This window comes from Malus domestica, chromosome 15 (assembly GCF_042453785.1).
Source record: "Malus domestica chromosome 15, GDT2T_hap1".
NCBI lineage: Eukaryota > Viridiplantae > Streptophyta > Magnoliopsida > Rosales > Rosaceae > Malus > Malus domestica.
In genome coordinates, this window is record NC_091675.1 from 6,834,378 (window position 1) to 6,851,176 (window position 16,799).

A 16,799-nucleotide genomic window follows, 5' to 3' on the forward strand; every position below is an offset into this window, starting at 1 on the left:
TCACGGCCTTTGCCCAGATTTTGGTCTTGATTAAACTAATCCAAGCTGGATTTCAAAATTCTCAATCTTCATGTCCAAACACTGAACCATGGAGCCTGGATTTTGATCTTGATAATTATGGAAGCCGAAGCGAGGGAGAAGGCGAGTTGCGACAGAGGGAATTGGAAGAGTCCAAGCGTCATTTGCATTTTGCAATTATTTTCTCAAAAAATTTAGCAGATAAAAGAGGAGATAACATGGGTTAATGCTAACTGAAAAATTAACATAGTTAATATTAGTAAGTGGTGGACACGTGTCGCATATTTAGAGGGGCCACAAGAGTGTTTGAGTGCAGAAAATTTGGACTCCAGATGATTAGAAGACCTTTCGTTCCCCGAAAACCGACTATATTTTTTAGGGAACTTTAACGAAAAGCACCCGGTACTGTTCACTTTAACGAAAAACCACATTTTTACACTAAAAAGTCAATCCTGGTACTATTCACTTTACCCTTTATTTTGTCCTTATCATTAAAACTCAAAGTTTTCAAGCCCTTTTCATTAATTTTCCTTATTTTTTAGACCTATATTATCAAGCCATTGCAAAAACAATATGAAAAGAAAACAGTGATTATAATAGGCTTCGTCAAAGACCATCACGCTATAAGAATCCTTCACTTGGCCAAGCACTGGTTGACTTTTGATCTCTACGTTGTCCTAACATACATCGATCCTTATAAAATTCATGCCATAGTTTACATAGTAAACAATCAAATAAAAGTCATGTCACGTCATCTTTATTTCTTGACATTTAACCGAAAGTATATCTCCAAAGTAATTAACTATATTTAAACAAGAAAAAAGAATTACATGGGTTTAATGTACCTTGTGACAAGTAGAAGACATCAAAAGACAACACCAAACATAGAATCCAAATTCCATGATATTATCAAAGTTTTCATCTTTCTTTCTTTGTGTTTGTCCCACTATTATTGGGGGGAGTTGGTGGTGGGATTTGGCCCAAAAGAAACGTTTTAGAAACTTTTGCAAAACAAAGATTGTACGTAATGATATAACATACTTTCTTTGACAATCTCGATTAACTTATAAACTTGGTAAATGAAATTAAGACCAAATAAGTTCTTGCCAAAACTAACGTGTGCATCAAATTCACGTTACTTATTCACAAGCTAACGTGGACACCAATTCACATTACTTTTCTGAATATGGAAAGGGACATGAGAACAAACAGAAGAGAAAATAACTGGTGAAAGCCACCAAAAATTAATGAGAGAAGAAGACGACGACATGCAACTCCTACTAAACCCTAATAAATGGGGGCAGTTGGTTGTTTAGTTTGAAATGATTAAAGTCGCAAGTAGTAGAGATTGCCCCATTCCTCTAAGAAAAGATATAATATTTGTTTTTTTTTTTGTTAAACGATAGATTTTGTTAGATTAGATGTTAGATTAACCACTGACGGGGTTTGAACCCACGTTGTTATACAAGAACTCAAGACATTTTCATTACTGGTGTAAAGGGCCACTTGCGACATAATGTTTGTGTGCGGTGGTAACAATATATATACTACACATTTTCTAAAGAGTACTTGATAAGTTTGCATTAATTTTAAGTATTAACAAATAAAACACGTAATTCAATATTAATAGATTATAAACCTGTATGAAAGTGGTTTAAAAATAATCTAAAGCGTTTTCAGCTCCCAATAAACGTTTTTAAATGGCAAGAAAGTTCAAAAAAAATTTGTTTAAAAAATCACTTAAATTGTTTTATTTTAAAAGTAAAATTTTTATTAAAATTTTTAACATGATCTAATTAAAAAGTTTAACACTTTTACGTAAACTGATCCTATAATGGCTATGGATCTGCTGTCTCCAACTACGCGTCTTTTTTGTGTTTCCTTTATATTTTTATGACATGTGTCCTTTAACTTAACCAAAACTTAACACTGTTAAATTTTATTATTTTGTGTTGAATAAAAAAATTAGACCAGTTATATTATCTCTTCCCCCATCTTCTTACCGACGACCAAGGTACCCCACCCTTCGCCATCTTCTCATCGACGCCCCGGCGTCCCTCCATCTCCTCCTCTTCCTTCGTCTCCCTTTGCTCCTACATCCTTCTCGATTTTAGCCCAAACAATTGCTCTCTCCAACTAAAATCAATGACACCGACTCCAATTTGAAGGCCTACATACCTGACTATATGAATCCCTACTGGATCCATTACAGAGCGGAACTTACAATTGTTGACCTTCATCGCCAGATTCAAGGTGGTACAGATTATGTAAAGCATGGTGGTAAGATCCTTGCAACTAGTATCGTTGCATCTGGTGGCTATGCAGATGATTTGGATAATTCAAATTCCTTGATTATACAGGCCAAGTAGGAAATGTGATGAATACTGATTTGGAACCTGAAGATTAAAAGCTTGAACTGGGAAACCTTGCTTTGAAGAATAAGTCTGGATGAAAAGAACGGGGAAAAGATTGGAAGAAATCAAGAGCCACACGGAAAAACAGTGAAGAATTCTAGATTTATTAACCGAACAGTCGGTCTGATTATTTTGGTTTTTTTTTTACTTTTAAATATTAAATAAAAAGTTAACAGAGTTATATCTATGTTAAGTTAAATGACATGTGTTAAAATATTAACAAAGAGACACAAATGAGACACACAAAAGGAGACAGCAGTGAAGCCTCCTATAATACCACCTAATAGAGTTACAGTGACCTTAAAATTTTATCAACTGTCTGTCATTGAATTAACTTAAAGTACAAACCAATGACCAGTCCAAGCTATACACCTCTTTGTTTTCAAAGTTTTCACGCACTCACACACTCACATGTATATCCTATCTTATACCAAATTCATGCGGATTTTTATTACAAATGATCTTGAAAATTGATAAACCAATTCAAGATGATCATTGAAATTAAAAATTGATCAATATAATCATTAAATATGAATGCCATAAATCAACATCATCCATATTTAAAGACTACACTAAATTCAAGCACCCATGTTTAAAAATTACATTACTTAATTTTCGATTCAATTAACAACCATCTTAATTAGGTGTGTCGAGACATCTTGCAATAAAAAACCAACTCATATTGTTTCTTATTCACTCTCATGCACTTGCATTATCTTGAGGGACAAGGATTGTCTGCCCTCCACTTCCGGTGCTCTCTCCGTGCCCTCCTGTTTGTGTGATCACGGTTAAGCCACGTCAACATTTTATATTACTATTCATTTTTGTCTTATTATATCTATAAAAAAAAAAAATATAAAATATTAACATGCGTGACCACACAAAACAAGAGGGTACGGAGAGCGCACCGGAAGTGGAGGGCAAACAATCCTTGCCCTATATTGAGTCCCTACATGGCCTGCACGTGTCCCTAGCGACATCAATGAAATAAGGTAAGTGAGCCTAGGGCAGTTGAAGTAATTAAGGTACTAGTCGACAATGCAGGTGGAGAGTTACTTATGGACCCATCAACTTTCAGTACATGGTACATTTTCCTCTATAAATGTGGAATCTATTTGCTCTTGCTAACACATTCAGTAGCTCTGAGTTTCTTTCTTCATCCATTAGCATTCTGTTCCAATATTTTCAGTCTCAATGGGGTTCTGTCTCCCTCACATCCTTGCTTTTCTAACTGTAAGCTTTCTAATTTTGAAATATTACTTTTTGATTTCAGTTGATTTGTGTTTGCGTCCGTGATGGTGCTGATGAGGGTTCAAATATTGTTAATTTGCAGCTCACACTGGTGGCATGCCATGCTGCTCTACCACCTCAACTTTACTGGAACTCTGTCTTGCCAAACTCAAAAATGCCAAAAGCTATCAGTGAACTTCTCCAGCCTGCAGGTTAGTATTAGAGTCTCAGAGAAGCTCAGATATTGTGTATTCCTTAGACAATAATTCTATTTAGACATACACAATTAAGATCACTACTGACACACTCTCTAATACAGGCGAGTCTAACCATCGTATATATGTAAGATGTACATGTATTAGAGAGTACATGTCAAGAAATGCGTTATATATTCTCTAAAAGTGATATAATCCATTTGTAATAGCAACAATTTAGTATTATAAAAGTTGAAGGGATGGAATAGCTTAAATGTTCTAATTGATCAAAATTGGATTGTGGTCTTGGTATGTATATACACTTATTTTCTTACATGTATGTCACTAAAAGCCACAATATAATAAGTCAATTTCAAAACAATCGGTCAACTTTTTATAAACTTTGCTCCTAGTATAGTTGACTGAAATTTCTAAAGCCATGTCGTTCGTTGATGCGTTCCTGATACCTTCAATAAATTGACTTCACAATTGTGCAAATGTGCCGATAAACTTTATGACACTTTTAGCTATACAATCTTAGTTGTTAGAAAATATAATTTGACTTCACAATTATGAATGTGCTGATAAATTTGACTTCACTTTTAGTTTTAGATATATGACCTCAACGGCGAATTCCCATATTTTCTATATATGATCCGAATATTCTCACAAATTTTAGCTTAACAATTTTGATGTTCTACCTCTTCTCACCTGTTCTCCATTATGTCTGCTAAAATTTGCAGATTTCACAGAGGATAAGAGCACCTCTGTTGTAGTAGGAAAGGGTGGTGTCAACGTTGATGCAGGAAAAGGAAAGCCCGGAGGCACCCATGTCGATGTTGGGAAGGGTACCGGAGTGCATGTGGAAGCCGGAAAAGGAAAGCCAGGCGGTGGCACTAACGTGAACGTAGGAGGCAAAGGCGGTACTGGGGTGAACACCGGGAAGGGAACCAACGTTGGTGTTGGCAAAGGAGGAGTGTCCGTAAACACAGGGCACAAGGGAAAGCCCGTGTATGTTGGAGTAAAACCAGGACCAGACCCTTTTAACTACCAGTATGCAGCCACCGAAACCCAACTCCATCAAGACCCAAACGTTGCTATTTTCTTCTTGGAGAAAGACATGCGTCCTGGAACAACAATGAACTTGCACTTCACCACAAATTCAAACACGCAAACTTTTGTGCCGCGCGAAACTGCGGAATCCATCCCATTTTCGTCCAACAAGCTGCCAGAAATCTTCAACCAATTTTCAGTGAAATCGGGTTCCGTGGAAGCGGATATAATCAAGGGTACAATTCAAGAGTGTGAGAATCCAGCCATTAGAGGAGAGGAGAAATATTGTGCTACCTCTTTGGAGTCCATGATTGACTTTAGCACTTCTAAGCTTGGAGGAGGAAATGTTCGAGCAATTTCGACAGAAGCCGGAAAAGGAGCTACATTGCAGAAGTACACAATAACTTCTGGAGTGAAGAAGTTGGCGGCGGATAAGTCGGTCGTGTGTCACAAGCAGAACTATCCCTATGCTGTCTTTTACTGCCATGCAACAAAAACAACAAGAGCTTATGTGGTGCCCCTGAAAGGTGCTGATGGGGTGAATGTTAAAGCAGTAGCAGTCTGCCATACAGACACATCGGAGTGGAACCCTAATCATTTGGCCTTCCAAGTTCTCAAAGTTAAGCCGGGAACTGTTCCGGTCTGCCATTTCCTTCCCAGTGATCATGTTGTCTGGGTTCCAAACCAGAAATCTACCTGATTTGACTGATCAACCTTTGAGTTCTACGTATGATGATGTGATCAGCTCAATTAGCATAGTTTGAGTGGCAAGAGTTTGAAATTAAATCGACCGTCGATTACTTCTTATTGTCACTATGTATTTCAGCCTATATATATACTCATAAATGAAAGCATACTATCGTGTGGACTTGTACCAAAAAGCATGCTAGTGGACATGCTCTACTACATTCAGTAATAGTTATATATGCTTTGATTCTGTAGTGCCATCTGTCCATTGGTTCAGTTTTAAATTGTCGTGCTACTATATGCATGATACACGGGTTTCATCTCCTTTGTCTTAGGAGAGGGAGGGAGTTGAGTACGTTGCATGTCGATAATTAACAAATTTTGTATATGCTTATGAGGAAGTGGAACCTTAATTTCTTTTACGATCTAATCAAAGCAGTTACCCAGGGACTGCCAAGAAGCTAAAATCCCAAACCAAGGAGGGCACCAGATAACAAAGGGAAGTTTCATTTGTACAAATAAAAATCCACAAAAAAATCTCGCCACAAAAGTACAAATTCAAAAAAAAAATCAGGCCACTATTGCATGCTTCAAAATTAAAGAAAATTTCAGGCCACTGCATGCTCTTGCTTTCCGGGTTTTCCCCACAAAGTTTTCTGTTGACAGGTAGGCCGACAAAAATATGAGCGCTTCACACCAGGCAATGGCAAGGGCTGCATGTTTTACACCTAATCCCAACAAATTTGGTAGTTCACCTTCTTACTTCCGCATAAAGATTGAACCCATATGCTACTGTTTACCATATCTCTCTGAGTTTTCATGTTTCATCCAGTAATTTTCGTTTGTGTTGCAAAAGTTGAGTCTTAATGGGGTTCCTTCTCTCCAGAATCTTTGCTTTTCTAACTGTAAGTAAGAGCTGTAATTTTGAATCCTCCCTGTGACAAGAGCTATAATTTTGAATCCTCCCTGTTACTATAGTTAATTTGATTGATCTTATGTTTTTGCTAATTTTATTTTCTTTCTCTCTTACTAATTGTGCGAGTTTAATTTCAGCTCACACTGGTGGGTGTCCATGCTGCTTTACCTTTGTCACCTCAGCTTTACTGGAATTCCGTCCAGCCAAACTCACCAATGCCGAAGATATCAGTCAACTAGTCCAGACTGGTTAGTATCTATGTACAACCTCAGATTGGCTTCAAAAACTCATTTTGGCTTCAAAAACTCATTTCCACAACCAATCGTCCTTGTGATTTACACATGTTTTCACTTTTGCACGAGAAGAAAAAGAGGCAACAACCGCGGAACAAGTTTGGCTGTTGCTACTAGCCTAGCGATTGCTAAATACGTGACAAAAAGTTAAAAAAGCGCACCAAAAAGTAAAAAATTATGACATACTGTTTGTCACGCTTCTAGGAATAGCTACACTAGAAATAGCACCCTGGCTCCATAGCTATTTATGTTGGTAAATCCGCAGACTTCATTACTGTTGGCAAAGGGGGAGTTATTGTTCATAACCAAGTTGCAGATGTTGCAACTAACGTTCAATATCTTTACCGGGATGATTCAACTGAAGGCAAGATGCAGATCAAGAAGTAAAGACATAAAGATGCTGCTGAAAATCTAACACTTGAAGACCCAACTCGAGTACTTTTCTTCTTGGAGAAGGACATTCATCCTGGCACAACAGTGAATTATCACTTATCCGGAAATTCAACCAGAGAAACTTTCCTGTCCCGCAAGACTGCAGAGTCCATCCCCTTCGGCTCAAGCAAATTGGCAGAAATTCTTAACCGATTTTCAGTGAAACCGGGGTCTTTGGAAGCCGACATAATGAAAGAAACCATCCAATATTGTGAAGGGGTGGCCATGAGAGCCGAAGAAAAATATTGTGGTACCTCTCTAGAGTCGATGATTGACTTCACCACCTCCAAGCTTTGAAGAAATAATATTAAAGCAATCACGACGGAGGTGGAAATATTGTGGTACCTCTCAGTAAGTATGTTTAAGATTGAAGGAGGAGATTTATGATTTGGAGATTTATGATTTTTCTATATTGCAAGAGGAGATTTATGATTTTTCTATATTGTAAATGCCATGCAGTGATTGTACCTGCCATGCAGATGGATGTATATATAATGTTTTTCTATATTGTAAATGTCATGCAGTGATTGTACCTGTTCGCAACAGGATGCAACTGTTGGGAGACATCTTTTGACAATTAAATATATATTAATTATATATTAATTACCAAATAATTAATACACCCCAAAGCCCAACCCCAAGGGTGAGCCCAATTTTAGTCTCCAGGCCTATTACTCCAATTACTTTCTTTAAAGGATAAAGCCTTATAAAGTGATAAACTCTTTTGGGAATGACCAATGTGGGACAAGGAAATTTCTACTCAAACTTCCAACAAATTATACAATAACCCCTGGAGTGAAAAAGCTGGCAGGCAACAAACTTATTGTGTGCCATAAGATGATCTATCCATATGCCGTTTTCTACTGCCATGCAATTGAAAAAACAAGGACTTTTATTGTGCCTCTGAAAGGCGCTGACGGGACGAATGCTAAAGCAGTAGCAGCCTGCCATGAAGACACATCTGAATGGAGCCCAAAACATTTTGCCTTCAAAGAGCTCAATTTTGAACCAGGAACAACTGAATCCCATTTGCCATTTTCTTAAAAACGAGAATGTTGGTTGGGTTTCAAAACAAAAACCTACATGAGTTGAATCCGCCGCTCGGGTCCTCTACTTGATTATGTAGCCCATCAATAGGAGTAATTAGCCCGCTCCATTAATAAAAACAATCGCATGAGACAGATGAGCTGTTTATGTCTGAGACTGCGTACTCACTTCATAACATATTCTTATTACTCATTAGCAACGCAAAATTACCCCTTGTAATAGAGACGAAAAAAGTACCAACCCCCCCCCCCCCCCTCCCAAAATAAAAGCAAAGAAAAAAAATAGATGAGTATATTGTATTGTATCTCTTAATCTTATCCTACCTCCCATATCAATCATTTGAATGAAAAAAATAAGAGTTATGCTAAAGAAACTAAATTTGAAGATTAAAATTGCAAACTAAATGATGTATCACTAATAGAAATAAGCACGTCTTTTAAGACTTAAGTAATAAACCAATCATCAATTTCCATGTTCTTTAGTTTCAAATTTTAGTCTCCAAATTGAGACTCCCTAGCATTACTCAAAAAATAAAAAAAATAATATCAATGAATATGGAAAAACAAATATATAAAACGGTTGATCTCTATTAAACCTGCTAATGACCCGAAGCATAAAGTACTTGCTACCGGTGAAATAAACACTCGCATTACTCAAAAATTAATAATATCAATGAATATGGAAAAAAAATATATAAAACGATTGATCTCTATTAAACATGCTAATGACCCGAAGCATAAAGTACTTGCTACCGGTGCAATAAACACTCGCATTTGAAGAACTCCTCTATTGTATTTGTAATACATAATGGTAATATGTATATGATCAGATTTGTTTATGCATAGTTACCCTACTTCCTCTTGTGGAACTCCAGGTTGAGGAGTTAGGAGATCTACAAGTTTGCTAAAGTGAACCACTCTATCACACTGAGGATTTGTTTGATAATGATTTTGTTTGCAATCTGGGAGAAGTAGTTACAAATCTGCTAAAGTGAACCACAACAGTCAATCACATGACTAAGGGTTTGTGTGATAATCGTTTCGCTTTTTTGTAGTTTTCGCCTTTAGTGCTTGCTATATGGGAAAAATATATATATATATATATATATGGAAAGAAAGAAGGATGAAGGAAAAATGGTATAGTGAATGTAGATGAAATATACAAGGAATGATACACACTAAAAACAAAAAAATTTAAGTTATTTTCATCTTCAAAATTATGTTTTCATTCGTTGTTCTCTATTTTTGAATCACAAGTTTGAGTGACCAAAATAGCCTAAGGGTATAAATGACATTCGCAAAATATAGGATGACTCATCATCACTCGGTAAGAAGTTGGTTAGTTGGATCAAAGGTTAATGTACCTTAGTTGATAAGCAAAATCACGAAGACTAAACTTAATAATTGAAACATAAATGGTCTTATTTCTAATTATGTGCAAAATGACTTTTTTAGAGGCGTTGTTTTTCTTTTTTGGACAAAGGTAATTTTCATTACCAAAAGAGCACAATTACAGACAAAGAGGCCCAAATACACAGTAAACACAAAACAAAAAGTGAACCCCCAACACTAAACAAAAGCTCAACCCGAGAGAAGGGCCCAAAACAGAAAACCTTACAAGACTAACTTCCTCCGTCGTCGTCAAAGAACCGGCAGCCGACCACAATCCAACAACCTAGGCCAAAGATCTCACCAAACACAACGCCAAAGAAGAAGGCTCCATCTTCCTCCACCAAACACCACACAAATTGAAACCGCAACCACCAAAGAAAGAAGCCAGAAGGAAAGAACTTTCCCCTAGCAAAAAAAGCCGAAAACGGCATACAATTGGAAGGTGGTGGTGTGTACACCATATGAGCAGAAGCTCTGCACACCTTCCTAGAAAACCTCGAAACACAGGTGGAAGAGATGGTTGCAGAATTGAACATGTGTGAGAATGATGTAGGACAGAAGCAAATGGAAAAGTAAAAAAATGGCTGGATTAGAGTCATGGAGGTGGAAAAACTTGAGAGAGAAGAAGAAAAATGAAGGTTGGAAGTGGGACTGTCAGATTAAGACTGATGAAAGGTTAGAGCAGAGGTTGCATGGGGATTACCAAAAAAGACGGCCAGAAAAACATGGAGAAAGCCAATCTCATAGCTCGATGTATCCAGGACTCAATCTACTAGTCACTCCATTAATGTTGAATTAAATACTCCAATTTATTTCCACACAAAGAAACAAATCAGAAACGTAAGAAAAAATTAAGGCCACCGCATGCTCTGCATTTTCGGTTTCATCTGGTATGGATTATTGGATTTTACTGACAGATCCATGTTTTAATTTGTGAAATGTTAAGGAGATTCTCTCAAAGTGACATTTTTCATGGACTTTCTGCCTCCTCATGGTTTTGACACTATTTTATAATGTTGGCACGAAAATTTTGCTAAAAACACTAAATGACGTAGAATCCACGAATAGTCTTACTTTTGAGAGAATTTCCTTACTATTTATAATTGAATTTGATTCAAAGTTGGGAATAAATGTGGAACATCACACTAGGCAGTGGAAAGGGGCACATGTTACACCTTGTTGATGCACAAAACCGGAGGTCTTGGAACAACGTAAATCCGATCGTGAATCTGCATGAAATGTAAATAACACAAGATGTATCGTGGTTCACCCCAAGGTTTGGGCTACGTCCACACTGATTATGTATTTATCTGAGAGGTGAGGGAGAGAACCTCTGAATATGATAGGGGATGTGAGAGGGGTGAGAAGGCTTAAGAAATGGCATCCCCCAATTGTGAGGGTGATGGGTCCTTTTATAGAATAATGACTCCTCACTTATTACATATTTGCCATTTCCTTTATCACATAATTACATTTAAGTCCCCCGAGTATTTGTACAAGATCTAAATACGAGGCCCTAAATATGGTATAAACAGTAGTCCCCCAAGTCTTCAGTCAATAGAGTCTTTTGGCTGGAGACTTGAAATTCAGTTCATGTGTGGGCGAAGTAACTAGATGTTGTCTTGAACTGATGCTCGATATGAGGCGGTGCTCCATCTGAAATGATGCTCTACTAGAAGTAGCACATGCTGCAAGGCTGCTCGGCTCGTGGCTTATGTTGCCTTGGTTGGCTCGGCTTGTGGCGTTGAGAGGTGAGGGAGTCCATTTTATAAAATAAGGGTTCGCTCCTCAATACATAAATGATGGGCTAGAGTTGATACTCGCGGCGATGTGGTTGCTCAATAGGCGGCGATGCTCTCTAATGGTGGTAAGGGAGTCCCTTTTATAGAATAAGGGCTCGCTCCTCAATACATAAGTGATGGGTTAGGAGTGATGATGGCGGCGTTGCTCTCTAATGAAGGTGAGGGAGTCCCTTTTATAAAATAAGAGCTCACTACTCAGTACATGAATAATGGGTGCTCTCTAATGAAAGTGAGGGAGTCCCTTTTATAGAATAAGGGTTCGCTCCTTAATACATAAATAATGGGCTAAGTTCCCCAAGTATTTTTCATGAGGCCCAGTTGAGGCCCAATATATGGTACATAATGTAGTTCCCCAAGTCTTCGGTTAATAGAGTCTGTTGGCTGGAGACTTCAAACTAAATCCATGTATGGGCCAAAATGGCGGTTGTTCGGATATGGTATTTGTATACCTTGCACTGAAGCTTTGTAGGTGAAGCTTTGCAAACTAGAGCTCTGTAAATGAAGTTTTTGAAGCTGATTGACATGAGTGATGTTCATGAATGTTTATGTTGATTGACATGAGTGATGCTCATGGATGTTGTCATGAGTGATGCTCATAAATGTTAACATGAGTGATGCTCATAAATGTTGACATGAATGATGGTCATGAATGTTTATGTATGATTGTTATGAGTGATGCTCATGAATGTTTATGTATGAATGACATGAGTAATGCTCATGTATAATTTGGAGTACTGGGCGTACTTTTGATCACCTGGTTGGTGGCATGAAGGAGAGTACGAGTTGTATATTTCATCACCTGGTTGGTGGCATAAAGGAGAGTACAAGTTGTATATTTCATCACCTGGTTGGTGACATGAATGGCTAGTTGCCAAAATGATATTAGAGTACGGGTTCTACATTTTATCACCTGGTTAGTGGTAGTAGCGCAGGTTGCCGAATAATTGTGGAGTACTGGGCGTACTTTTGGTCACCTGGTTGGTGGTAATAGCGGCAGGTTGCCAAATAATTGTGGAGTACTGGGCGTACTTTTGGTCACCTGGTTGGTGGTAATAGCGGCAAGTTGCTGAATAATTGTGGAGTACTAGGCGTACTTTTGATCACCTGGTTTATGGTAATAGTGGCAGGTTGCCGAATAATTTTGGAGTACTGGGCGTACTTTTGATCACCTGGTTGAAGCTATTTTGGGCTTATGGGCATTCGCCCTCCACAACATGCCAGCCCATTTATTTTGGGCTTTTCCGGTTTTTTTTTTTTTTACCCTCTGATGGGGTTTATACAGATGTCTCTAAAAGATAAGAAAAATAAATTACATCATACATCTGTCAAAAAAGTAAATCACATCATTCTGGGGGATGTTTATTCTTTACTTTTGCTTTCTCTGAAATATTCTCCCAACGACATGATCTTTTTTCTTTTTCTTTTTTGTTCCTTTACCCTGATCTCTCCACCTCCAGGCACACTCACTTGCTTTTGCTTTCGTTTTTTTATTTGATTTTCCTTTTCTGATCAAGTACCTGACAGCTTGGAATATATTGTAATCAAGTGACCAGAGAGTAGGACTAGTGGATACCTCTCTTCTGTTTTTCTTTTCCTTTTGGCATAAGGCAGACAAAAGTAATAGTAGTAGACTTATTGTTGAGAAAGCTTATCTTCTTCATGAGTGTCTCCACTGGTGGATGAGAGGTAGCCTCTGTAAAAGTCTTCTTCTTGGCAAGATCGCCAGAAGCGCCAGAAGCTTTTGTGGAAGAATTAGATGTAGCAGGCTGCGAAAGAAATAAATGCAGCAGGCTGCTGTGAGCTCTTAAGCTGCGGGTTGGTGATAGCATGGCTGCTACCACCACTTGAATACGAAAGAGTAAGATCCCTCTGAACGAAATTCGCTCCTACCCAAGGTTTCAACAACTCCACTCTTATCATCCATTGAATTTCGAAGAAGACAACGCAAAGACTCCCACATATTTCTATTAAGAGAATCCCCAACAAAAACTAGTCGCTTTCCTCTCAATAGTCCCAACATGTTCTTACCATCTAACCTTGGAAGATTGCAATGTTTGGGATGCCATCTATACTTTTCGTAGCGATTATCTGGCCTCTTATTAAGAAAACAATTGAAGGATTCATCAATAAAAGGATAAGAACCCGGAGCATAAAGCGGATACGAATCATCTCTCACCCACATTCCATCAAACAGGTCACAATCATCCCTCGAAAATTCATAACCGGGCTAAGTTTGATTACTCTGCTTCTTAGATTCAGACAATGCCGCACTAGCATCATCACTCTCTTTTGAGGTCAATGCCACTGCTTGCCCCAAAACCCCATCAGAATCTTTAGCAAAAGATTCATTTTTTCTTGAACCCTCCAGTTTCTCGAAAAATCCCATTTTCCCAGTTACTTGAATCGTAGTGTTCTGGGACGAAGTCTGATTGGATTCTTAGGGTAAGAAAAGAATTGGGTTCGGCAGTTGGGCACTAGCCATATCAGGTTGCAAACCTCCACTCTCATCTAAACACATGAAATATTTAGCTTTCCAGGAAAATGGGTTTCCCGGGAAAGTTCAAAAGGGGTTTTGAAGATGTTCTTGAAGCCAAAAGGGAAAGAGTAGCCAAATGGGTTGAAAACCAGGAAGAAAGTGCAAGCGATGCAGACGAACGAGAAGCCATAGGCAAAGGCAGCGGTTTTTCTGGAGGGGAAGAAAATTGGGGAAGAAAGAGAGGGTTTGGAGAAGGCCTCTGGTCTTGGGATTGTGGGGGAATGCTGGTGCTTTGTGGGTTTTGGGGTTGTCTGGGTTTTTGTGATTTTGCAGATTCACAGTGGTGAGATTTGATGAAAAAATGAAAGAGAACCGACATAGTTTTTTATGTCGTTTCCCATAGACGGCACCAAATGTTGATGCACAAAACTGGAGGTCTTGGAATAACGTAAATCCGATCGTGAATCTGCATGAAATGTAAATAATACAAGATGTATCGTGGTTCACCCCAAGATTTGGGCTACGTCCACACTGATTATGTATTTATCTGAGAGGTGAGGGAGAGAACCTCTGAATATGAGAGGGGATGTGAGAGGGGTGAGAAGGCTTAAGAAATGGCCTCCCCTAATTGTAAGGGTGAGGGGTCCTTTTATAGAATAAGGACTCCTCACTCATTATATATTTGCCCATTCCTTTATCACATAATTACATTTAAGTCCCTTGAGTATTTGTACGGGATCTAAATACGAGGCCCTAAATATGGTATAAACACACTTAATCCCAACAAATTTGGCACTTTAGTTGACTTCCTCTATAAAACTTGAACCATTCTCCTATTGTTCACCATAGAACCTGAGTTTTCTTGTTTCATCATTTTCAATAAGGTTCCTTCCCTTGAGAATCTTTGCATTTTTTACTGTGAGTAAACTGTGTAAAATTTGAAATTTCCCAATATATTTGGCTTCGGTCAGGTGATGTAGTGGCTTTGGTCGATTATGATAACACTACTAAACACATTATATATGATATATGTTTTATGAAAGGTTTTATGGCATGATAGGTTTTCGGAAAACCTATTACATTTTTAGTCAAAATGGTCCCTGAGATTTGCATGACACATCACTTTGATCCTGGAGATTGAAAATCAATAGAAATGGTCCCTGAGATTGTCTACCATCCATTATTTTGGTCATTCCGTTAAAAACTTCATTAAGTGTTCTGGAGCTCTTGGCCGAAAGTTTGGGTAATTTTCAAAGTTTCGTAACTTAATCGTTTATTAACCAAATTCGAACCATGATACATCAAATGAAGATAGGAACGTTTAGAAAAATATTATACCTATTTAGAAGCCCAATGGTTGTCGTAGATGGCCGAAAAATAGCCTGAAATGTGACTGGTCCACCGGAAAACTGAAAAACTCGTTGGAAACTTGGTAAACTTTAAACGTTCATAACTTCTTCAAAACTCAACGAAATCGAGTGATTCAAAAACAAAAATCATACTTCTCGACAAGAAAAATAGAATGATACCTTTCTTGATGGCTAAATCATCGTGGTTTGGCTGAAAAACGGCCCAAAAATTATTGTCTTGGTCTCGAGTTAGCCACTTTTAGGCCGTTTACGGACCAAACCACGACGAATTAGCTGTCGAGAAAGGTACCATTCTCTTTGTCTCATCAATAATTATGATTTTTTTTTTAATCACTCGATTTCGTTGAATATTGAAGAAGTTATGAACGTTTAAAATTTACCTAGTTTCCAATGAGTTTTCCAGTTTTCCTAGGGACCATTCACATTTCAAGCTATTTTCCGGCCATCGGTAACCATTGGGCTTCCAAATAGGTATAATCTTGTTCTACACTTTCCTATCTTCATTTTGATACATTATGGGTCGAATTTGGTTAAGAAACGATTTAGTTACGAAGTTTTGAAAATTGCCCAAACTTCTGGCCAAGAGCTCTGAGACACTTAATGGAGTTTTTAACGGAATGACCAAAATAATAGATGGTGGACAATCTCAGGGACCATTTCTATTGATTTTCAATATCAGAGACCATTTTAACTAAAAAACCTACATATTATTACTATTGAGTTTTCATAAACTTTGGGGGTTAGTACGTTGATGAATAACTGTTTCTGTATTACTTATATATCAACTTGGTCCACTCATGTTTTGTTTTATGCCCCCTCAAGATTTAGAATCGAGGCGTACAATCCTGACGTTAGGGTACTCCCGCATCGGCATCTTTAAGTCCTCTCGGTGTAGGACCCATCCCTTTGTTCATTCAATTTTATATTATTCCTTTGTAGTGTCTTGGGTTAGTTATATGCTCTGAACACGTTTCACAATTGCATATTCATTATAATTAAATTTACAACTTTTATTTATGTCAGTTATTTGTTTTTAGTTCTCATGCATCCTTTTATGGTTTCGTCACCTTCGAGTGTTGGCCAGTACGTGCCTACCCCGATGTTTGGAGGATATCAGGGTCGGGCGTGTCACATAGGTACATAAGTATCGGTTCATAAGTTTTGGTAACAATATATCGATACATAACTTTTAATACGAATGTATCTGTACAAATGTATCGGTACGTAACTATAGTATTTAAACATACATATGTACATAATATGCATATACATATATATGGAGAAATTCACGCACAATAAAAAAATATATGATAATATATGACTTCTTTTATTATGGAAACTTAACAATAACCATCAATGATAAATAACATTTTTATTATTTATGGGAATCAATATATAACCTACAAACAAAAAAGTCAATAATTACTACAACCTATTTAATATTAAAAAATTATAATTAAATGCCAAGGATTAGAA

The 16,799-nt window shown here is 37.6% G+C and overlaps 2 protein-coding genes and 1 long non-coding RNA gene across 3 annotated transcripts; all 3 read left to right on the forward strand.

The window, feature by feature from the left end:
* Positions 1–2,022: 2,022 nt before the first annotated feature.
* On the forward strand, positions 2,023–2,631 carry LOC114821460 (uncharacterized). Its single transcript, XR_003768771.2, has 2 exons — positions 2,023–2,298; positions 2,379–2,631. It is a non-coding gene; the product is annotated as an uncharacterized lncRNA (long non-coding RNA).
* An 879-nt stretch (positions 2,632–3,510) lies between these two features.
* Positions 3,511–5,856, forward strand: LOC103441317 (BURP domain protein RD22). The gene is made up of 3 exons (XM_017333810.3): positions 3,511–3,665; positions 3,766–3,874; positions 4,600–5,856. The coding sequence occupies exons 1-3, from the start codon at positions 3,627–3,629 to the stop codon at positions 5,607–5,609; spliced, it is 1,158 nt and encodes a 385-aa protein (XP_017189299.2). The 5' UTR covers positions 3,511–3,626; the 3' UTR covers positions 5,610–5,856.
* A 997-nt stretch (positions 5,857–6,853) lies between these two features.
* LOC103415622 (BURP domain protein RD22-like) lies at positions 6,854–8,418 on the forward strand. Its single transcript, XM_070812640.1, has 3 exons — positions 6,854–6,903; positions 7,195–7,533; positions 7,933–8,418. The coding sequence occupies exons 1-3, from the start codon at positions 6,854–6,856 to the stop codon at positions 8,279–8,281; spliced, it is 738 nt and encodes a 245-aa protein (XP_070668741.1). The 3' UTR covers positions 8,282–8,418.
* Positions 8,419–16,799: the final 8,381 nt, after the last annotated feature.